The following is a 25,472-nucleotide window of genomic DNA, read 5'->3' on the forward strand; positions in this document are numbered from 1 at the left end:
TGACTGGAATATGTTATTAAAAAGGAAGGAATCCCTCTCTTATTTGTCTGGATTGACATTGTCTCATTTTATTTTGTCAGATTTGCCACCAAGACCAATTCTGTTGTATGAAATTGATGGTTTTCACATTTTGATTTCAAAAGTAAAAAAATAAATAAAAAAAAAATCTAGAAGTTAACAAGGTTGTGTTTCAAATGGGTAAATTTGTGTTGCATTTATAGTCTGACAGGCTGACCAATTTCATTTCTGCAGTGACACACAGCACAGCCTGGACACACACAGCACAGAGACGCTCAACAGGGGAGGCACGTCCATAAGTAAGAAATGGGAGGGTTGCCTCTCTGAAGGCAACAGCAAGAAGGGAACAGTACAAAGGATGCTTGTGCCTGAACACTCAGCCCCTCTGACCTGGATAAAAACCACCTTTAGACCTAAATATCTATTCATATATAAAAGTTACAATATCATAAATATTCTTTTAAGCTAAAGGGACCTGCCACAGCTCCCCGCTGAAGGGCTGACTGGAGGTGGCTTTTCAAACACACTTCAGAGGGTTTCAAAAACCAAACAAATAAAAACATTTAAATAAACAAATATCATTGCTTAACTTATGTCAGCCTGTTCATGCAGGGCATGCAACAGCAGTATTCATTATTTCCATTTGTATTCCTGGATGTGTATTATGCAGAATTATTCAGGTCTCTGAGTAGCCAGAACTGTGTAACAATTTTGCAGCAAAACCCAAAGTCAAACTCAGATGTCACGTTTTACAGACTAGGGATTCTTGTCAAGGAAATCTGATCTGACTCTTTTGCTTCATGTGCTGCAGAAACCTAACTTTCCAAGACATTTGGGTTACTGTGGATGGACCTGACTAAAACCTGTTTACCAGAGACACTCTGCCTAGCCAGTATTTTTCTCCACCCTTCACCAATATACAGCTTTCTGCCTCTTACTTTCTTCAGTAAGAGAAGGCACAGATTTCTTAACAAAATTACAGAATATCCTCCAAACTTTGAGCACGCTGTAATTCTAACCCACAAGTCTTTACATATTAATTTTAAATTCTCAAGGCAAACTTTTCCATAGACAAGTCCTCTTTATCGTGACATTACTAACAATCAGTCCATGTTACAGTGAATAAAAACAGGTCTTAACCAGGTCACCTGAGGTTGTTTTTTATCTTCCTGTTCTGGTAATCTCCTTATCAATCTGTATCTGATCCAGATATTTTCATGTTAACCATGGCAGGAGGTTGGATTCTTAAAACTGAAACCAAAAGCCATCAACTTTTCTTATAATTAGTCCCAGCTCCAACTCCATCCATCTGCTGTCACTTGGATCTCTCCTTTAACGAGACACTGAAACATTGTTCATCAGATACATGATATATAGTCAGGAATCACAAACAGATACTCTAGTTAAAAAAAAAAAAAGAAAAAAGTGGCTCTAAAACACTTAGCATTTCTGCTGAATTACCATAATGAACTACTGATTTTTACAGGTTCTGTAGTAATAAATAAATAAATAAATAAATAAAATCTCCTTATTAGAACATGCATATGTTTGAGTTAGACACTTTTGCAAGAATGACAATAGCATGGATGCACACAGAGATGCTCAAAGGATAAATATCAGCATTACTATTCATATGGAAGTACAACCCTACTTGCTGCTACCTTACAGGAGCTGGCTACAGACTGTTGTTTTGCAGAGCAAGACTGAGCTTCAGACCATGGGACTTTTCTCCTAAAACTGCACTGAGCACTCGATTTCTCAGACACCAAGCCAGAGATACCAGCAGTTTGAACACTGATTTAAAATGTTACAAAGAGATTGTGATTATTTTTAAAGACAATCTGCAAAGGGAAAAAATATTAATTGCAAAATTAGTTAGTTTTCTTTTAGCAATACTACTCACTAGGCAGCATTTTCTGCTAAAATACTAAAACTGTTTTTTGTTGGAGTAAATAAGTACTTCTTTGATTTGAAAGGATTTTACCTCGCTGCAGCAGCAGAGCTTGCAATACTTTTTGTGGTACGTAATATAGATACGTAATACGGTGTACATTAAGTGAAATACAGAGGAGAAATACCACAGAATTTTATTTTATTCTTGAAGAGTTAGCTTACACAGAAGCATCAGACTGCTTGTGAGTAACGCAGGTCTTCTTAAATTCTTATCAACTGAAAAGTAATTCTTTAACTCTTCAAGAGTAAATTCTTACTAATTGAAAAGTTCACAAAGGTCATAAAATTGTTTAAAAATTAAATTAATTCCTTCATGCTAAAAGTTTGTATGGTTTCAAGACTACGATTCCAATTTTTTAGGGAACTGGAAGTGTTAAATCGCACTGAAAAAAATATTCTCCCTTTCCTGTGGGAGAGAATGCAACAATATTCTGGACTTTAACAATTATCCTTGACACAAAAATGCTTATGTTTAATGGCTCCTGAGAGAATCTTAGCCCCTTCATAGAACCCACAATAGAGTGATTTGAATCTCTGAGAATTTCACAAGAAATAAAAAAAAAAATATCTTGCCTGATGTATTTTTAATGGCAGCTGTTAGCTCAGTGGCACAGTGTGCTGAAGAGTTCCCAGGAGCAGAGACCAGGTGGAGGGGCCAAACGGGCAAATTAAACTAATTTATCATGTGGCCATATTGTTTATGGCATTTCCATTGTCTTTATCATATTTTTATCACCTGAACAAACAGTTGACGCATAGGTAGGAAGACAGAGAAAGGAACCGGTATCAGCAGTGAGAGAAGCTATGATACTGAATTTCTATGAACAGATGCAAGGTATTGACGTGAGAAACAAGAGGTCAAATAGGCTATGCAATTTAGGCCACAGACAGAATCAAATAACAAGAGACAATTAAGCCATCTGGGGAAAAGGACGTATAGGCAAAGCAGCATGGGTAGTGATTTCACAGAATTTGTTTGGAATAGCATTCAGGGTGAATGTTTCTAAGCTCAGAGAAATAAACCTAACCTCAGTGCGCTTTAGCTTTAACTGCAAATAATGACATTAAAGAGCTGCCATAACAGACTCAGAGGATGTGTCAGCATTTGGATCTAACAACAGGCATGGAAAAAGCTAACCAGCAGTAACTCTGCCAAGAGCAATCTGACCCCACTGCTTACGGAGACTGACTGGGTGTCTGCTCAGTGCTCACTGCAGGGAGAACGACAGATCCCAGGAGAAGCTAAATGCATCTAAGAAGGGCCATCCCATGTCATGTGTTGTGTCCTGGGAACCAACCTCAGAGTGCCAGGAAGCCCCTGAGCAACCAGCAGGCTAAGGGGCCCCGCTGAGCTCCCAAGAGACTTCCAGAAAAACTGCCAGGAACATGTGTGTGCAATACAAAGCACTATTATCTTGCTTCATGATTTTTTTTTTTTTTATCAGAACACAGCATTTGGTGTTTATTCTCTTACATCGTTTCTAAAATGTGAAGAAAGAATGACAGCTTTAGAGGTGTTCAAAAAGCAGTACACCCATCTATACCAAATTATGTGGTTCAATGGTTCCTCACATTAAATATTGATAGAATAGACGATGTCGTTCAACAAAGACTTGGGTTACTTTGGTACTTGCTGAATTCATAGCAGACTTGCACAATTCCTCATCTGTGTATAAACATGCACAAAATAAAAATAGGTATGCAAAACACAACTTGTTTAAGTGATTTAATATAGGATAGATATTGTCTTTGGTGGTCATGAAGTCTTAGGTGGATATTAAAGGGTTTCATAGCATCTACTTTATCATGATTTGATTAAATGGACTCAAATGGCAAATAGACTTTCTGTCAGACTTAGAAACAAACAATATAAAAACCTCTCTGACCATAGCATAGCTACAGTATTCACATGGGTGACTAGAAATTGTCCTAGTAAAGATTTCTCATGTCTGGTTCCAGACCCATCTTCTGTTTCATACTTACCAATGAATTCAAAAAGGCAACCCGAGAGAGTAATATATATTTAACAACTTAGAGCCCAGGCTAACTATATTAGGCTAAATCCAATAGTCACTACCCTCCATCCCCTGCTCCACATATGCATATTTAGGTAACAGAACTGCTTAGACATCTTTAAATAATTAAACACCTTTGACATTCAGGAAACTCTCATTCTATTTTCAAGCACAAGATACATTTCCAGTCTTTCAGGAAGTTACCAGCTTGGTTTGCCTGTGCCCTGCATTACAGAAAACCATAGGAATGCCTCTGACCTGACCCAACACATCCTGCATAGGTGAGGTGGCACAGGTTCCTGCCAGCCAGCCTCTGCTTGGTGCTGCACTGATGTATTCAAATTCTCTTTTAAGTTGGTGTCCATATGTAGAGTCCATTCAACTCAGCTTGGGTTATTTGGATTCAATTTCAGCTTTGCACGGCAAGGTGCAACTTAATCCTCAGGAAGCAATGGATTTAGAGGGGACTGCTCAAAGAATCAGCTCTTAGGGTAATGCTGAGCAAGGGCTTCAGCCATGAAACTATAATTTCTGCTTGCAAAAAAAATCTCCTGAGTACCACACTATAAATGCTGACCAAAAAAAACACAGCTACAGACATATGGTAACCATGAGCAATAATAATTCTTCAGCTACTGTCTTAATATGATGAAACACAAAGAACAATTTAAACAGCCTAAAGAGTTGTTCCTAAATGCATATATATAAAAATATATATATACAGATCTGTCTTAAACCACGAGTTATGGATGGTGTTGTGTTATTATGCAAATTGCTCTTAGTAAATAAAACAGTCCCACTATGTTTTTAATAAGGCAGGATCAAGCCCTTGATTAGAAGATGGAAACAACATCCCTTCTTTAAAAGTTCCTAAGCCATTTCAGATAATATGTGCATAAATCCAAATGACAGAATGACAACAAGTAGCGATGTTACACTCATTGGGACTATGTATAGAGAAATGGAAAAGCAGCAAAGACATATATTTAAATTAATTATGCATAGGAAGATGTGGAAGAACGGAAAAGAGTACATCATTTCAAACTACAGATGAGAGTGGCAGATGATTGTGTATCTTTACTATTGCATCTATACCAAAGCAGTATAAAGAAGACAATGTACTAAATTTATATATTGTAGATTATAGAACATGCTTTCAGCAGTTAATTGGAAAGGAGTCTCTTTTTTTCATAAGAAAAAAAAACCAACACAGGTGATCCTGAATCAGTCAGCACATATATGCTGGTTAACATGAGATACAAGTGAGCTTCAGCAAGTACCTAGCCAGTTGTCAGGATATATAAGAAATGGCTAAGAGTGTTGTAGGATCTCTGAAGAAAGTGAAATGGGGAAGCTGCATAGTGGGACAGACCTGAGGAAACACTGAACTTAACAGTGAAAGCTAGGAAAGTCACTGAACTAGGATAGGGGAAGATGGAGCAGTTGATTGGAAAGAAATATTCTCTCATAATGAATTGAAGAGCGTATGTCCCCCATTAATAGCAATGCAACCAAACGATCAAAGTATGGACTACAAACCCTCATTCTGTAGAAAAGTATCTCTTTCAAGCCTACACAGGTTTTCAATAGCTATATAAAAGTAAATTATTGTATCTATTAATGAACATAGATTTTTCCTTTTCTTCCAGGTAAACCGTCTAGCACTTTTCACAAGAATTAAATCTATTTAATACAAATAAAACAATTTCCTATTAACATTATGTCAACTTTTAATATTTTTATACGTGTTGGGTAAAACTTCATTTCTCAACTCTTCCTTCCTGACATAGGATGATCCAGTGGTTACTGCACTGCCTTTGGATTTAGACCAGACTTTGATACCCTGGTTTGCTACAGACTATGCAGGACCTTGGACTTACACTTAATCCTTTTGTACCTCAGTAAAAGATAAAAATGCTCTATTTTAAAGGCATGGTGAGAGGTGGCAAAGGTCTAAGAGTGCAAGCATCTTGAACTTGATCAAAGCAAGTGTTACATAGTTCATGAAAGGCAGGTAAATAGTTGATTCAAATTGAGTGACTGAACAGTGTGCAACCTATTAAAGTCAGGTCTAAGTCCAAGTGTTGGACCAGAACCAATAAGGAGCTGGAAATCCTCTTCTGTGAATAGGAAATATAATTAAATTTGGTATTTCATCTAAAAATACTGTCATAATGTGATGAGAATTTTTAAAGAGTTTATTTCAGAACCATCTTAATTACATATACTTCTACTTAGTTTGCTGGCTTTTTTTTTTTTTCCTTTTTGTAAGACAACATGATAGATTATGTGTCATTGACCATCATGCAAAAAGTGTCAAATCTGTGTTTGTCATCAGAAATGGTTATATTGATTTTATTGAGCGTTTCAAGATCAATGTGCTTTATGTGAAAATTAACACTTCTAAAATTAACATACAGGGTTTTCTGTATCTAAATTAAAATATACAAAAAAAAAAAAAAGCAGTATCGCAATTAACTAAAAATTATTAAAAGTCTTTGGAGATGAGACATTAAATGTTTGTTTATGTTAAGCCTGTATTATCCTGTGTCCTGCAATGAAAGTCATATTGCAACATCCTAATGCATCACTTACAGGTCTCTCTGAACCAGCTATCAGGCTGCTTTTCCCCACTGTTTTAATAAAGCAGACCAAACCAACTGGCAAAGTGATCCCTGGAGAAAAAACAAAAACCATACAGCAAGAATACAATTCTCATTGGCTTTTCACATCCCTGACATAACACAAATGCATGCACTGCAGTTTTCTCCCTTTTAGTGAGGAAAGTCAATTTAACAGTGTCCCCAGTTCAGTACATTTCACCTGAGTCCTTACAATTAATTCAATTGTCAACCTGTTGGCCAGTTCAGCATCAAGGTTTCAATACAATTTCAGCATTTGATTCAATAGGGGCATATCTTTCTAGTATCAATACTTCCTCATCAATACTGTGATTTTCTCCATTATCTCTATACTTTGGAGGTTATCAGAACTTAAACAGTTTTTCATCTCAGTCACTATCTTCTGCTTTAGCTACAGTCTAATAGTTTTCATCAAAAGTTGAAACACATGGTAGTAGGATTACTTTAAGGAATGGGGACTTCAGCAGGCAAAAGAGTGAATGAAAAGAAGCAGGTGTAATAGCATAGGAGAGGAAAAAAAAAAAAAAAAGAAAGAAAAGCAATATCTGAAAAAAGTTGCTAAATTCCCAGGGCAGGCATCTGAGAAAAACACTTAAACCAGAAAAGGCCAACTGCCTTCCTCAATATTCAACAGCAGGATGAATATTTGGCCTAGAAATAGATCTTAAAGTCATAAAGACTTTGGCTTTAAAAGTTCACATTGGAACTGACAGCAACTAAAAAAAGAGAAAGAGGAATCATGGAGATGTTAGTTGTGCATACACAGCGTTAAAGAGCTGAAAAGAAGATATTCTCGTACTGTTGTTACATAACCCCAAAATCCACTTCATGCCTTGCCTGTATTAACCTGAGACAAGAATTTGTGAGGCCGAGGATTTCCAGTGCACAAAAATTCTCTGCAGTTGTACAGAGGAGAGAGCAGTATGATAAATATCAAATGTTTCCAAAGGAAGTACTTACATGGAATAGAAAAGAAATGGTACCCCCTTGTTTCCTAATGTAGTCCACCTCCCCCACTACCTATCATTGTCTGATTTACCTTACAAGGTCTGATAAGGAACTCAGCTTGCAACGTCAGTCATAGCTCCAAAAGTTCTGTCTGTGCTCTGGAACTGGCCCAGTGAGTACTTTTTCTTGCCTAAATAAAGAAAGAAAAAACAGCAAGTGGCCATTTACATTAAAGCCTGCTAGATTGGAGAAGAAAGGTTTTAGGGCTTTTCAAAATTGTTTGTATTATATATGGCCTGAGATGGTTTTGGAAATCTGAGTCCAAAAACAATGTAAACAATGCTGCTGTTTGCTAGAAAGATTCCTCTGTAAACTTTATGCGCTACAATGAAGACAGATTCTTGGGTAAATGTGCATCTAAGTGGAGAGGGAAACCAGGAACAAGAGCCAGGGTGCACTAATGAAGTTGCTGGTAACAGGTTGCCAACAAAGTAGTTCTTAACATGCAATGCAGTGGTGAGCATCCTGCCAGGGTACAGAGCAACATGCAGAAAGCTTACAGGGGTTCAGAGAGACCTGACAACCTAAGGGAAGAGAAATCTACCAAGGTTCATTAAATGAATAGAAACCACTGCTGCTTCAGGAAGTCCTTGAACTGCAAATGATCAAATGATTAAAACCTTGGAAAGCATCAGTCTGTCCTGGTATTTTCCCCTAGGTATCTGCATTCACCTGCTGTCAGGTGTTTTTTCGTTTGTTTGTTTGTTTTGTTTAATGGATCTTCCTTTTCTGTCCACAAGCAGGTTTTCATTCTCTAAGCATGAGAAAAAACATAAAATTTTGACTATTTGACTTCCTGAGGTACGACCTAGTATATGCCTACAGCATACAAGAGGATGTGACCTCTCAAGCAAGCATAAATTTTAAGAAATTATTCCTAAAACAACTGCACCAATAATTTGAGTGCTGTAGCTTGGTTGTTCACTGGATGTCTGGAGCACGGTGTCGGCACACGTGGGGGTACCACAGAGGCACAGCTCACACATCCCTGCGCTGCCACGACCTGCAGCAGCAAGCACAAAGCCCCTTTTGGCAGCAGTAGCAGATGTCATCTTGTAACAAAATGGTCTGAAAAAGACTTCAAGGCATAAAATAAACTCTCAGTGATGCTGCCTTCCTTAATAGTTTATGAAGGATGTAGATATTAGCCAGATCAAACTGTCACACAGCACCAGCAAGGAAACAGCCATGATCTATCTGGATAAAATCTTAGAGTACAAAGAGAGCTGTAACAGCTTTGGCAAAGGAAGAAAAACTCATTTGGCTATTTAATTTGTGCTAGCAAACCAGATATTACTTCTGTCTCATTTAAAGCTACTTCCAGAGAAGGAGAAGAAAATCCCCGGCTGTAACTGAAGTGACATGACAGTAACAAACATCAGCTCTCTGCACGGAAAACAAAGTACTGTATTTGTCATAGCTAGTCTTATAAAAAGGCCATCAGCTGAATGCATATGTTCTTTGTCACAGAGCTCCCTCAATAGCCAGGTGAGTAAACAAAATGAATGTGAATTCCTGCGTAGACAGCATCTGTTTCACTTTAACCCATTTCCTCTGCCCTCCCCAAGAAGCCCTTCAGCACCAGGCTCCGCACAGCTGCACACACATGCTTCCCCTGCCCTGAACACACGTGTTTTGCTGTCTCACTTTATTTACCAAGTCTGAGCCAGCCCACCTGAAGATCTCTAATCCCGGCTGTATACTGTGGAGGAACAAAGGCCTCCAGCATGATGGGACTGAATTTCACATGAAAGATGTGTGCATTGACTGGCTCAGCCAGGAGTTCATGAAACTCTGGGGAACAGAAGGGAGACTCCACACATCTTCCTTTCATTTCACCCCTTTTTAAAAAATAGCGTAATATGACATTGACATTTTAAAATGCACCCAAAAAAATCTAATAAAAATATTTTTTCCTCCTTCATAATCAGTGCATGAACAACAGAGATGCAAGGCAATCCAGGATATTTCTGGTGCTATGGTGCTTTGCTCCTTCAACAACCTGACTGCATTCCCTGGAAATACCAACACAGGGAAACACAGGCGATGACAGAACTTAGATTATTTGTTTTCACTCTGTCATTTAGAAGTATAAAAGTCCCTCCACCACTAGAGGAAGCTGTTTGTATCCCACCACAAATCACAGTGCCTCTGGCTTTCACTGTGCTTTACTGAGGAATTAAATGCATTCTGACAAATTGAGAATGTATACACATCTATAAAATATAATCATAAGTACTGAGAATGAGGCATTCAAGCCCCAAATATTGTCCTGCCTGACACAAATTTGCCTGTTTGGCTTTTACCCTTCCCCCCAGCACAACTTCATTTCTTCTTCTACCGGCGTTTTTCTTCTGCTCCCAGATGGATTTTTTTTTCCTCTGTCCCTTCCTTGCATCTTTCTCCAGTTCTTCCTTGCCTCCTTTAAAGTGAGGTATGAAAGAAACATCATTAGCCAACTTGGCCAAAATTCTTAATATTTTTTACTGTAGTTTGTGGACTTCTTGCATAATGAGGCTCCATATCACCAGAAACTTGGCCACCATCTCCTAAATGAGAGTTTAGAAGCAGTCCTGAAGGAGATAGCCACCCAAGTGAGCCTGGAATTAAAGCTAACTCCTGTATTTCCAGCCACAGGGCTATTCAAAACTTCTCACTGTAGTGAGAAAACTCCTGTTGTGGGAGCAGGAAGGTAAGTCCTGGTGCCCCCTTCCAGAGCAGGAGGTGCAAAGGGTGAGAGCCTTTCTCCTGGCTGTTTTGTTCATTGGTGCAGATTGTTAAAGGTCAGGACAGGAAAAAAAGAAAAGCTTTTCTGGAAGTTAGGAATCTTCCATGTCTTTTGGATTACATATCCTAACCACAAGTTATGGCCTGGACTCACTTTAAACCTACAAGTAAGCATTCAGGGCTTGCCCCCTCTCAGGTTACTTGTGTCCAGTCTGAACCTAGCCAACAGCTAGCAAGTACAACGGAAAAAGAAATAGGCATTCAGATCCCAAACGGATGACTCATGGATGAGATGTATAATTGCCAATGCACTGAAATCACCCAAGAACCAGGCCTGAACTGAATTTCACCTGAATCAGTATAAACCTCCATTGAGTCTGGAGTTATACTACCCTTCACAGACTTCTTTAGAGCACACAAGTATTTGCAAGCCAGAGGTATTAATTTACATTGTTTGATAAATATTAACATTAATTACCATTCCAGTTGCAAAATGTTAAGGAGCAATCGCTGCAAAAACTACAGCTCTGATGCTGAATTCTTCCATTTCGAAGCCATCCATGCTCTCATGGATCTGATGCTGTGGTGGCAACTTTTGCTGATTGTGCAAATGGCTGTAGGTAGCAGCGAAGAAAAGGCTGTTTTAATTTCAAACATTTCTGTGGATGATCTTCCAGCTGAGCTGCCCAGGCACACCTAGAACAGCAGTGCTCACAGGATATAGTAAACCAAAACTCAAAACTCACTGCTGAAAGAGCCCAGCAAGCCAAACCAAACCAAGAAAGAGAGAATAATCATTATCCAGGGACCACTAGCAAGAGGAGGATGAAGGAGGCATGGTCCTAAAATACCAGCTTTTTATTTGTAATATTTTCTTTATTTTCTTAATTTTTTACCTTTTTTGTTTGGTTGGTTGGTTCCCCATGGGTTAGCCAATACAATGATCATAGAGATTCTCTTAACATTTAGAATACCGTTATAAAGTAGGGGAAACCCTGAGATAAAGCTTGCTTAATTTATGACAGAGATTACAAGACTTGGATCCCACAATAACGAGGAGCTAGAATTGCAGACCCGTGTTCCTCCAGCATCATCAGGCCAAGAGGGACAATGATTATACTGTTATCTTTACAGGTATCTTGCTTTCCAGTCCCTCAAGTAAAATTTCTTTTTAGTAAACTAAGTGACACATGTCCATAAAGAGTAAGGTGTACCTTTCCCCTCCCTTATTCATTTTTGGACAGGAAAAAAAGAAAAAGGAAAAAAAAAAAAGAAAAAAAAAAGAAAAAAAGGAAATTCAATCCCCATCTCAACCCACCCAGGGATTAAGAGTGCTTAGAGGGTCTGGATAAAATGAGAGATGAACAACATATTTGTTAGATGTAATAATGTATGCTCATATGGAAGGAATAGCTAAACTGTCCTTTCCTGTAAAAGAAACTGAACAGATTGCCTAGAAATAGGCAGCTCCTGTTCCCTTTAAAGAGAGAAGCAAATGCCATCCAGATGGAAATTATCAAATGGATCAAACAGATACATTTTATTCCCAAATGATCTTTGTTCTATTTATCACTCGTTATACCAGGAAAACTCTTTTCCCCATATATCTCATGTGCAGGCAAGAGAACATTAATCATTGTATGCTCATTCAAAATATTCCATATTGAAGGGTTTCTTGATGAGATATTGATCTTTTCAGACAAAAAGAGGGAGAAAAAGAGTGACCTTCGCAATGAGAACATTCATATAAGATCTCTGGGTTCCACGTAAACCCAACATGTGAATGAATGAGGACTACATTGTTCCTGTGGCAGAGCAGTCAACTCTGCAGCTGCTTCTTGACGCCCAGTGTGACTAAATGCCTTTTCAACACCCCTATTGCTTGCTTAGCTTTACAAAAGTGAATGCTACAAAGTCCCAGCGAAACAATCAAGAGGTTTTTCATCTACTCTTATTTATACACCCCCATGTGTAAATATTTCATATGGAAGTTTGCACTGAATAAAAGTACAACATAGAAATCACCAAGAATCCTCATCTTTGGTCCTACATAAATATGTACAAGCATGTATAATCAAATTCAATAAATTAGGGGATATTTTCAAAGGGTTAAGAGGAATTAGTTACCAACTACAGTAGAAAGGCAATGAAATCTGTACACCTAATTCCTTCTAATAGCTCTGAAAAAAATCCGTAACATTTTACGTGGCAAAAAAACATATTTATTTCAGCATATCCTCCCATAAATTTCTGATTATACTTACAGATGTTTATCTCTTATCCTATTGAGTTATAGATGCTCTGCTTATATACTTGATTATAACATGATTTCTTTCTTTAACCTGAAAAAACACAGCAGCACAGGTACTTTCTTTTATGAGGATGTAAAACTTATCAGCTGTGGCTAAATGACAGATACAGAGCATCTAATCTATCTGGGCCATGTAACACTATACCTTTTATTTCACATTAATTACTGAGCATGAGTTCAACTTGTGTCACAGGTCTATCAGGTGGGCCTATAAATTAGAAGTTGCTTTTTTTTTAATGGCATGGTCATCAACAGATAACACAGTTTAGCTGCAGCAGTTGAAAAAATAAAATAAAATACCAAGGATCTCAGAGCTTCAGAAATCACAAGAACAGCACCAAGAGGGTGAAAGTGATCAGGGTACCAGTGCACCTTCCAGGGCCTGAGGTTTGTGTGATGTTTTAATCTCTTTCAGAGTGTCAATGGATAGATGGATGTGAGTTTTGCAGTGGCTGGGGGTACGATGGCAGCTCTGCCAAGGGAAAACATGCCAGAGACTCTTACTGGGGGAGTAATACAAACTCTGTCAAGGAACAAAGGGAGATCCTGATGCATTGGGGTCCCAATGTGAAGTATACAGATGGAAATACAGTTCCTTCCACTGATAATCCAAGGAACAGATTGACAAGCAGATTCAGACATTTTGTACAACACTATGACTTGGTAATCAGCCCCAAAACAATTGTTTTGGAGCAGGAAGCAGCCCCTGATGTTAAGCTGCCACAGTGCCTAGGTGAGATGCACAAAGCAATATATTGCTACAACATCTGTTTAACCGGGAGCTCAAAGGTAGTAATTCATAATAGGACATACAACATGACATTACAATTAAGTCTTACAGACAAGACAACCTCTTCTGAGGGAAAATCTAGTTTAGGAAATAAAATATGCATGTTTATAAATTCAAAAAGGATCACATCCGCAACAGAGGTCATTACTCCTAATAATGCTAATAATATTTTTCTTATTCATAAACCATTATAACAGGTTTAACCTACTGCAGAAGAAATAAAAGGGTGTTTATTTTAAAAGAAAAGAGTGTTTACTTTCATGCTAGAGTTTAGAATTTTTTTTCCAAGGAGCGCTATTAAACTGAGGCAGAGCCTTCTTCTCAAAAATGGTTTATTAAACTGAAGGATGTGTCTTGACAATCACATTATTCTTTCTCCAGCACCCAGTTTGCCAGTGCACGGAGCTGCAGTTGTTGTTAGCAGATATGTCATCTTCCAGAGACTTCCAGGAGTTTGAGCAATTGCTTTTAATTTAGAAGCAGCAGAAACCACTTCCCTCCTTTACACTCTTTAAAGCTCCCAAGGAAGCATACAATCAAGGATTTCTTTTAATATTACCTTACTTAGGACACAGAAATTAAAGAGAAGAACACAGAGGTCAGAAGCCTTCTGAAGGAAACACATGTGGCTGTGTCATTTCCCAGAAGAATGGCAGTGACTGCAGTTATTATTCCACTGAAGAAAACTCACCACAGACCAGTCCGAATCCACCCATCTGAATACACCATTTTATAAGTTGTTGCCCTCTCTTCTACATTGTTCTATTTTATGCTGTTCAAGGGGAAGTACACAGAAGTAAAGAGCAGTTCACAGATAAAGACCAGTGAATTCAGCTTATTATTATGCAAAAGCTCCTGAGTATTAGCACGAGACCTGGCATATGCTCAATGCCTCACTTGATGAATGTTGTCTCTGATCTCCTGTGGCCTCAAGAGAAATTATGTCAGGTCAATAAGGCCTCAGATCTACATACACATTTTATTTTCCTATTTAATATACGTATCATCTGTTACCTAAATGTCTCACATTGAATCCAAAAGAGCTGAAGACTATAAATAAAGACAAAACTACATAGTTAATCCAAGGAATGAGTACAAAGGAAAAGTCCTCAGGCTGAACATTAAAAAAAGATAGAGAACATCAAAAAAGCGAAGGTTCCCAAGTGTTAATGGCAATTATCTCTTACAAGAAGGCTAGTCCAGTGTTCAGAGCAGTTGCGTAGGATGCAGGAGGAGGATTTCAGCTCCTTGTCCTGCTAGGCGCTGCCAGCTCACCACAGCAAGTCACATATAACCTTGATTGTATTTAGTGCTGAAGTACTTCGGGTGGAAATCACCTTCCCATTCTCCCGCAGTGTAGATCTCACATCTGAGGTAGTCCTCCTCAGTTCATTTTTATATTCAGTGAGTTGAAAAGACAGCTCTAGAGTATGGATCATAATCCCTGTTTTAGATCTACATTATGGTGAGATGAATCCTGTCCTGCAGACCAAGTGCCGATTTTTGTTCAGGACTATTAGGGGCCCCAGGAGACTAAGTCAGACTTACACTTGGTCCAAGGAATCCTATTCCTTGGACTGGGAATCCCTAGATCATGAATCACGCAGAATTCAAGCTTAGTTCCTAAACAGATGATAACAAATTTCCTGCTTCGGAGACAGCTATCTAACATTCGCTGCTATGACGGTCCTCAGTGTTGGCTGAGCTGTCCTAAACTTGTTTGGGGTTCATAGTGAGGCATCTCTGTGATAAAGTCTTCACAGAAAAGCAAATGAGTGCTGTTCAGCCTAGGAACCACTTCACTCAAAATGCAAAATGTGTGCAAGAGGCTTTACCTTTAGACAAAAATCTGATTTAAGTTATACAGTGGATTACATGAAATTCACCTGTGTTCATCAGCCTCATTAAGGCTAAAGGGATTCAAACCCACATAACTCTTAAACCTCAGGAGAAGTAACCTAAGTATAGGCTAGCCTTGCTCTGGAGAGGACACACTGTACCCTCTTCCCTTTGCAAGTTCTGCCGTTTTTCAGAAGACAAATAAATTTCAGATGAATGAAATGAGAGGCAACAAAGAGCTTACATCTGTAGCATGGTGAAGATGTCACGTCGCCTGAAAACAACCAGGAAATGCTGAGTCAATTGTCTGTCCACATCCAAAAGTCAGTGAAAATCCCAGTCTAAACCCCTTGCTGTCCACACAGCAGCCAAATGCTAGATTGGGGTTTCTCCCACAGATCTGCTGCTCTGAGAGCCAGGAACAGCTCCATGTCCCCCAGGGAACACTCCAATCAGAGTTGTAAACCACCAGAGCCCCCAGGTGCTGCCAAAGGCAGCCTCACCCCCAGATTTTAAAGCCCACTCAGCAGAAGAGACTGTCTGCAGCCAGCTGGAAACAAAGATGTGGCTGCTGAGAGACAGAGTCTCCTGCCCACAGATGGGGAAGCAGAGAGGCAGCTCCCAGCAGATGGTGGGGGCAAGGGAAGGCAACACTGGACGGCCACATTCTCCCTTCCTAGCTGCGGCTTTCGCTAAGAGTGAGAAGGAATTGCTCACGACTTTCAGACCTGGAACCATTTCCAAAAAAATGACAATGCACTCAAGGAGCTCCCAGTTTCAAGAAGGCTTTGCCAGACAGCCATATGCTGAGAGGCCACAGCGTTCAAAGCTTCTCTTGCCCAAATACAACTAGTATAAGTCCAACCCAAAGGAGCTTCAAGGAATCCTGTGCTGAAATTCCCCTTAACTCTGCTCCATGTTCTGCACCATGACCAAGCTGCAGTGGCTAGGCAGAAAACAAAACATCTTCATTTCTGATTAACTGTCAACTGAATGTTCCCTGTAGCCCACCATAAAAAAAAAAAAAAAAAAAAAGCGGAGAGGGAAAATTTTTCATTCTTTCCATGGATGTTTGACCTCAATGCCTGAGAAGCCAGGCTTACAGCTGGTCTCTGTCACCAGACTGAAACAGAGCTGCTGCAGCACAGTGCTGAACCTGACCCATCATCTGTAACAAGATCCTCTAGCTCCTTTACCAGAGTTCAAAAGATCTTTAACAAGGGTGCAAGTCAGTCTAGTTTCCAGTACAGGAGCAAAGGTTCAATAGTTTATGCACATTAAAAAAGACAGAGTTTTGGGAGTATTTTATACAGACACTGATCCTTTTTCATTCCCCTCTTTCAGCAGCATCGAGGCCAAAGGAGATGAGGGACATCTAAACTGCTACAGGACAAGTGTCTCCCACTGGCCTGGTCCCACTGTCATCTACACGTGGGCTTGCAGTGGAGCACACATACAAGTTTCCTTCCCATGGAAACTAAAGTATTTGGGAAACCGATGGTAGATTGAGATGCACCTGCATTTTAACTTGCAGCAGAGTCAAGGTACAACCAGAACTCCCACTGCATAGTCTTAAGTTAAGGTTTAAATTCAGTCTTTAAAATAAAAATTTCAGTCTATTTCCCCACTTCTATTATTGACTCCCAAAGGGGAGAGGAAAAAAAAAAAAGAAAAAGAAATAGAGAAATATCTGCAGAAAGTGATTTCTCCCTATTATTGTATCTCACCTTCATTTATGCCTATCCCCTGCATTTATACATACATAAGTATAAAAATATACATAAATATTTCATACATATGTAAATTAACACATTATTTTATGGCTCCCCATTATCCTGACTGATAAGATTGAGGCCACGGACAATACTCCTAAGTGTTCTGGCCAAGGTTTCTGAAATATTTAGCTTTCTTCCATAGCCCCTCCTGCCCTCTTTATTCTAAAGAAAAAACTGCTGAGAGAATGACGGGCTTAAGTCAGAGCTACCAGCTGGCTGACCTGCTAAGAATATAGTTGCACAATTAGATCTGTGAGTTTCTTGGTTTAATCAGGCCTTAAGAGAAAGGTCTGCACTGCAGAAGCCTTCCATGCATTATCTGGTTTTAATAAGCAGCTTTAATATTCATCAGCTTAAGGGATAGATGAAAAGACTAAAAAGATATTAGTGCTCTTGCACATCAGAATTGCCACCCAAAAAAATATAAACATGATTTATTAAGGACTACAGAAAATTTAATCATTGGCAACTCATTTTTGTCCTGACCCACACCAATGTCAGTCCTGAGCATGGGACTGTCATCGTAGGCTGAGCCTCAGATCTGATCCCCAAACCTCCTCTGCACATAAAGTTTTTCATAGTAGATGGAGAGTGGTAGGCTTCCAGAGCAATCCCTCTCCATTTTCTACAAATATTTAATCTCCAAGGAAACCTTGTGGTTTGAACAGTGAACAGTGGCATCATTTACATTGAACACACCAAGCTTTGTGGTCTTCCTGAGTTTCCAGTACCTCCCAGGCCTTTCTCCAGTGCACTCACTCACATTCTCAAAGGGGGGACACAGACCACATTCCTTCCACATCCTGCTGCTATTGATTCTGACCAAACTATGTCTGGTTTAGATATTCCTAATATGTAACTGTCAACTGACTTTAACTATCAAGAATTCACGACGCAAGTTCAGGCAAGACTGGATAAGATAGGTGAATGAAGACAAAACATAAGACAGGTTATTATTTTTCTTTTTCAATATTATGCACACTACTTTCCTGAAAAATAAGAAGAATAGAAGAATCAGTCTAATACAGGAACTGCATTGACTAAAGACAACTTCCTTAATATACACATGATCTGTCATTGTAGGTGTTCTGTTTCTTTTCATCTGAACACAAAACTAGCTTTATGTTCCTGTTTATGACCGTTCCTACCAGATGAAAGCAAAAAAAGATAATGCAAGAATGCAGGAGAATTTGTAGCTTCCTTTGACTACATAAAACTGCTTGTTCAGTACTGGAAGATTTTTATTATTATTATTTTTATATTTTACAGCTTTCACAGGAAAACAGCTATTCCTTCTGGTGGTTTTTGATTTTCAGATCCCACTCCCTCCCCCAGTGCATGTGCAAACTACTCTGCAGTGCATTTGTTGCCTCAGGTACACCATGGTTTTCTTGTTTAAAGTTTATCTTTCACACAGCCTTTAAAAAGCACTAAATATGCACAATTGCCATGTATTCCGTTCGTATGCTATTTCTAAATGATATTTCTGTTAACACTAGAGAGAAAAAAAAGGACCTTGCTGCTAAAATACAACATTTTTACTTTAGTACTGGGGAGTTCAAGCACAGAAAAAACAACAGCGTGAATATTGCCTGAACATATTTAACAGGCATTCATTTGATGCGAACTATTGATCCTAGCAAATAGTTTTGTGATGTTTCTAACCAGTTCTTTGTAAGTGGAAGAGTCTGAATGGGAAACAGCCTCTGTGAGTGAGGAAACACTGATGTCCTGCTTCCTTCCAAGTGTTCTGATCATCCCATCAAGATCTTTTGAATTGGATGTTCCTTGGACACCAAAGAGCAGATAATTCAACACAAGTCAACTGTTCAGATACATTCTTTAAGCACACTGCTACCATTCACCCTCAATTTAAAAAAAAAAATCATTTACAGAATAAGGGGCAATATTAATTATTCTGTCTGAGTCCCTCAGCATACTCAGACTCCCAAAGGACCTCAGCTTGGCAGGACACCAATATACGAACCATCTGGCCTGCCAGTGTAGGTCTTGGAGCTGGTTTCTATAAATGACAATGTTTAAAGAATTTGAAGGACCTTGTTTGCTGGTGTAAAGCATCATCTAATCTTGTACATCAATTAGCACATAATTATTTGGCATAATCTGATCATCATTTCTCATTTGCCCATTCAGTGGTGGAATGAAATGGAGTAGGACAGAAGTTTAAAACAGAAAGCCTTTAGGTGACCCATATTTTCTAGTGCTATTGCAGGCAGCACTGCAAGCTGATCACTGTTAAATTATTAGCACTCCTCCACTGCAGTATCTAAAATTTTCCATTTTTACTTAAGAGAAATAAAAAGCAACTGAAATAATTAGACAGATGATAACTGTGATATCTGCACATATTTACACAACTTTTTGTAGTAGGAAGAATTAATTTCTTAAAGAATTAAAAACGCAGAGGGCTACAGGATTTTAGTTAAAATCTATGACTTTCAAAACAAAGATACAAAGTGCCAGCAGAGAATTTGTTTGCCTGCAGAATTGTTTAAGTCAAAGTGGACTTAGGCAGTACATGGTTTGCAAGTGTCTGTTCCCTACCTAATACTGTGTGTGTCTGCAGCCCTTGTTCAGGAAATCATTAATTCCCAAGGGAGGAAAAATGGGGCCAAATAACCTAATTAGCTGTAAAATGAAGCATGATAGTTAAACCACAGTTGCCTTTTATAGAAAGGGACTGGACCAAGAAAGGCTTAATTTTGTGGTACGATACTATGGTATCAATGATAACAGGCTACTATCTTACTGTCATATGGTATTATTATTAATACCCTTATTACTAACACACTTCACGTATGATGTGACTTCCCACCTGAACTACCAGGCCCTGTAATTTACTGTCAGCATGAAAAAGTTCCAAAATAGTTTTCGTTAAGTGCTGATTCTTAAAGCATCATTTTATCAATATGAATGTTACCGTGTCAAATATTTATAAGTGTTTTTCCCCATCAAAATCTCTTAGTGTTAAACAAAACAGCTGTTGGTAGGGTGTCAGCTATGTTTTCAGAACTGCTGGCCAGCATCAGGAAGAACAGGAAGACACATGAGAGCAGACTTCCAGATTTTGGATCCTCACAGGTGTCTCCTCTGCTTACACAGTGCTTCAAAACATCAATTCCAGAGGCTATTTCCTGTGGCATCTGGTGTGTATTTTCTAAAGAGGTGTTGGATGAAGACCAATTCAGTTACTGCTGTAAGCAATTGCACTGCTATGTTACTGAGCAAACGAAGATGGGTTTCGCACCGTAAAGCGTGAACATATGCATTAGTATTTCTTCAAAACCACTCATTTCGTTTCTGCTTTCCAAAGAGCAGCATCAAGTAAAGCAGCAACGTACTATGAACCAACTGGGGGGTAATCAATGAAGGCAGAGAAAGAGTGCAGAACAATGCCACATATTAAAAATTAAGTGTGTTAAAAATGCCCTTTTCTTGTAACAGTGCTTAAACATAAAGATAGCTCTGAGATTTGAATAATGGAGGGTTTCCAAAAGTATTAATGCTAGTAGGATCCCAACATGAATGACACTTCAGTGTCCTGGAGAATTTACAAACACGCTCGGTTAAACTTCCCCAACTCGAGCAGTGTCGGTCACACATGCAGCTAGCTGCGCACACACCTCCTTCCTCCTCCTTCCCACTACCCCAGGATCCATCAGAGGGTCACACAGAGCAGACCACATCTGTTTGTGATTCAGGGTGGCAAGGAAGCAGTGTTACAGCTGTGCTAGCACAGCTGGCTTGGCACTTCTGCTTACTGCAGGGACAGGGGTTTGGCAGCACCGCATCCACCCCTGGAACGCTGAAGTTACTGTACTCACGATGTCCAAGCAGTCACCTAAAGAAGTGCTCTGAAACAAGTCCAGAAAAGCTACTCAAGTTAAACTGCAGCTTGAATAAGGAGCTTAAAGGTAACAATTGAAGGAGGATAATTTACATATACTACCAACTACAGGAACACATTGAGTATCTGGCTGTAGGTCAGTTTATAAAGGTAAGAAAGAAGAAAAATCCTGAGACATTAAGGAAACACCACCAGCAACATTACCCTCAAATTTCTGTAAAATGTGATTTTAGGAAGCCCATGGCACAACATCTCAGAAGCCAGACATTTTTTCAGAACTTGCCACTGCAAGCTGAAGAAATGGATTATCCATAAAAGCAAAAGTGATTTAATAGATTGTTTCACAGTCTCAGCTAAAGGAAAAGTAAATCATAAACAGGTGGTATGCAGTTATGCAATTTTGCAGTCATCTCAAACAAGTTGCTAGGCCATGCTAACTAGTAAAATATTTTTGTTTTATAAAATTATGTCTTTTTATACATACATAGAAAATGTATGTACAAAAAAATAAAAAAATAAAATCACATTGCTAAGATGCTTTACCTGGTTTTATTTCTGAGGTTTATATTCTTTCCCGTGCAGCTGATTTCTCCCCATAGGATTTCAACCTTTATTACTTGCTGACAACACGTCTGACAAATAGCTTTTTGCTGCGGTAGCTGAGGTTGAGCCATCTGTTTTATCTCTAGAGAGCCACACATTATTCGTAATGACATTTTTGTTTCATTCTCTGGGGAATAGCACCTGCATGCTGATTTCCTATTTGACCCCAAAATACATCATCCCGTTTGGACAAGCGGTCCCTCCCTTTCATGGCCCAGGAAGCACCATGCTCTGAAGGCTCCAGTGTCTCCTTCATCTTTGAGAGCGGAGGCCAAGGGGTTTCCTCCTGGATCACGGGCAGGTTGCGGTCACCTGTCAGGTTCGCATCGGAGGGATCAGCTGAAGGTATCTGAGGAGGAACGAAGAGAAGAAAACCTTGGATGTCCCAGTGTGTTTCTGCACCCTATATGGAAACAGGTCACCCTGGGCATTGTGGCTGATTTCAGCCATTGCTTCCCATTTAATTGTACAGTAGGTCTGTGTCATGCTCTCCCTGGGATTTAATTAAAGCACACATGGTGTGTATATATATATATATATATATATATATATACATATATATATATAAATAATCCATGAATTAACAAAGATCAGGGCCATCAAAGAGCCGTTTGCAGTTTGCTTTCTCTACTAATTCTCCTCTATTACAATATTTTTACCAATCATTTTTATATATGACTGTGATAAAGAAGATGACCGCGAAAGCAGCTTGAATTATCACATAAACCCCCGGAATAAATAATTTAAGGATTCCATATGTTATCAGAATTCTGAGTCAACATTTTGTTCTAGTTTCTTAACTACAAAGAGACATCAGTATCTTGCATGATTTTTTTTTCAATTATTCTTGTCAAAAGCAAAAACAATGTTTTTGTTTGTTTTATTCCTTTTATTTTAAACTGAGATTATAAAGAAAATTCATTAGATCAATATTTGTAACTACACTAGCTAAGTGGCTCGGGTAATTGCATATTTAAATTTTGTTTCTATAAAATTATGGAGAGGTTATGTTGTCTTAGAAAGGGTGAAATCTCCTGCAAGTTTAGGTTAGCAGCAGACTGTCACAAATGCAATTTCAATTGATCAACTCTGGTCTTAACAGGATTCCTGCAGTTAATGGAAATTACTATAAAGAGCTTCAGGGCATAGGAATAATTGGATCACTAAAAAAAAACAAAATGGAGGGGGAAAAAAAAAAGGTAGGACAGGATCAACATGATAACTACTTCAAAAAAAAAAAAATAATCCAACAATTTTCAGAGACAATCTCGCCAAGAGTATACCATGATTAAAACAACAACTTTTAATTGTTTTACATGCCCCAAGCCATTCTTAAACAATAGGGAAGAAAAAGCATAATGAAAAACATTAAGTACATGTTATCTTCAGCTTGTTTAAACTAACAATAAAATGTGCATCTCTGGAAACGATCATTCAAATATTTATGTGATCTGAAAAAGGACTGCCAAGAAAAGTAGATTTCAAAAAACTAAAAATGATGAAAAAATTTTACTGACCTGGCAATTTTTGCAATGGTTTTGTCTTAGTTCCCGATGCGAGGCTATGATCTTCTCTGGACTTCTTAATTTTATAGGAGAACTGGCATACACATTTGGAATGATGTGAGAACTGCGGATGCCATCCACCTCTCGTAGAGAGTTTGCAGGTTTTGACCCTGTCATCCCGTTCACTCTGACATATGTCTCCTGATCCTTTGACTGTCCACTAGCCTCCGAAATGTCTGTGGAAGAAGGCAGCAGCTGCAAGAAAAAGTACCATTTTTGGAAATTCATAGTAGATGAAGTTTTCCAACACTGTGTATTTTGAATTAGTAGAATCTGCTTAGATTAATTCATCACAGTAAACATTCATAGGAATTAAATGTAAAGAAGTTATATTTACTGAAATAAGAAAAAAGTTAGTTTACCAATTATTTTAACTATGAAACATTCTTGTATCCATTTAAAATGGAATCCTACATCTCTCAATTTTTCTCCAAGAACTAAAAATTCCAAATTTGCATATGGATATTAAGAGAAACTATTAAAAATAAATAAATGAATAAGGTAGTTTTTTGATTGCATGATTGCATGTTTCCTCTTGAAGAATCTCAAAATTTGCATTTCTTTTGCATATTCTCTCACTCCACGACAAATTCAGGTTTGTCTACCTAAGAATGCTCAAGACAGTTCAGCATTACGGATTTTTAGAGTATATTAGTTCAACTGCAAAAACTCTTCCACAGACTCCCATATTCTGAATTAAATTTTTCCTAATTGAATTGATTTCATTGCATGACCAGATTGACTAACACCACAACAAAGCTTTCAGATTATCCCTCCTGAATATCCTTTTCACTGAACTGAAGCTACATTTAGAGAGAAATGCAGCTTGTTTAATTATGCACATTTTCATAATAGTTGGAAACAGGAAGATCTCACTGAAAATAAATGACTACCACAGGGCAGTAGCATTTCATCATCCAAATACAAATTTATTAAAGCAACAGGATTAATGCTACATTTTTTTCTTGCAGTTGCACAACGAATTTAAGATCGTTAGCAAATTTTTCAGCCTTTTGTTGTTGTTTTAATTATTTCCAAAATTAAAACATCTGCTTAGGCAATGAAGTTATCACCTCATTGTAATTAGTCCTCTTGTAAAAGCTCCAGAAATGAAAATACTATAAATATCCCAGATCAGAAATTGTTATTTAAGATAAAACACATTTTACTTAAAACAATGCTTTGTTTTTCCTCTGTATATCTTTAATGAGCATTAGCTACATCACTTGTGTTCACGGAAAAAAAAACCACAAAGGGTTCTGAAATGTTGTAGTGTTGTAAGATTACTCTGATGTGAGTACCCCCCCAAAAAAGATGAGCATTTATTGACAAGCTGATCCACCAAACTAAAATGCTATGACAGCTTAAAGGACTGTGTATGGTGTGTGAACTGTTGCCATTGCTGAGGAAAGAAGTTTCACCATCTTGCAGTAGTGATCACCATGGAGCTTTCTGAGAAACGTGCAAGCACTTCAAGAGCAGCTCCAAGGCCAGGGAGAGAGCACACAGATATCAATTGTGCTGTACTGTCCGTAGCCTTTAGAGCCTGAATCCCTGCAGGGTACAACCTAGCCTCACCTGAGAAAGGTCATCGCTCTTATCTCCTGCTTGCAAAGAAACCCTCAAAGCTGTTGGTCTTGGAGTATGAATCTTATAATTCTTAAATACACCAACATGCTGAGAGTCAGCCCATAGGGTCAGGAGGGTGGGACATGCCTGTCTGTCTCCACCACTGTGCTGCAGGAAAGACCTTTCCCCAGGATAATACACCAGGATAATAATAATATCCCCAGGATATCACATCCCCAAGATGTGATAGAATGTGAATGATATACACGAGTGATGGACACTGACTTTGATCCCATTCCTCCTTCTGTTCTTGGCTCCCCATCATGAGAGGTGGGAACCAACACTGCTGAATTCTGGCCATTGGTCCCATTAACATACCCAACTCAAACATGTTCGGCCAGCTGAGACACCGACTGCTCCTTGGTGGCGGCTACCACCTGGCTCATTTACTTCAGGCTGAGCAGGGAACAAGACAGTGACATCCGGGAACTGAAGGAGCACTCATATGGAACAACTTTGGACACATAATTTAGATGGGTGTTCCTCCCTAGGGGACTTGCTTTCTCCATGCTGATAACAGGGTGTCTGTGATCTGGATAGTGTTTATTTAGATAAGGTGGTATGAATACCCAATCATATCCTAGTACCACAGCCATAGATAAGTTGGAAAGCAAAAGCTGTACATTTGGATGGTTGCCTATAAACACTGAAGCCAAAGGCAGCTTCCGAAGTCCTTGGTTTCTAACCAAGGTTATGAAAACAGTGACTGTCTCCAGCACTCACAAAAAA

General features: G+C 38.7%; 1 protein-coding gene across 2 annotated transcripts in view; it reads right to left on the reverse strand.

Annotated features, from left to right (window-relative positions):
- C4H4orf50 (chromosome 4 C4orf50 homolog) overlaps nt 1-25,472 on the reverse strand; it is an 83,053-nt gene that overhangs the window by 25,792 nt on the left and 31,789 nt on the right. The window contains exons 13-14 of one of the 2 annotated variants that reach the window (XM_040556150.1): nt 23,067-23,309; nt 21,490-21,898 (exon numbers count right to left, since the gene is read on the reverse strand). In XM_040556150.1, coding sequence (XP_040412084.1) covers nt 21,647-21,898; nt 23,067-23,309 — 495 coding nt within the window. In that variant the 3' untranslated portion in view covers nt 21,490-21,646. Of the gene's footprint in view, nt 1-21,489; nt 21,953-23,066; nt 23,310-25,472 lie in introns of both variants that reach the window. The other variant, XM_040556149.1, reaches the window with a different exon arrangement.

The sequence above is a fragment of the Cygnus olor genome, chromosome 4 (assembly GCF_009769625.2).
Source record: "Cygnus olor isolate bCygOlo1 chromosome 4, bCygOlo1.pri.v2, whole genome shotgun sequence".
In the NCBI taxonomy this organism is placed as follows: Eukaryota; Metazoa; Chordata; class Aves; order Anseriformes; family Anatidae; genus Cygnus; species Cygnus olor.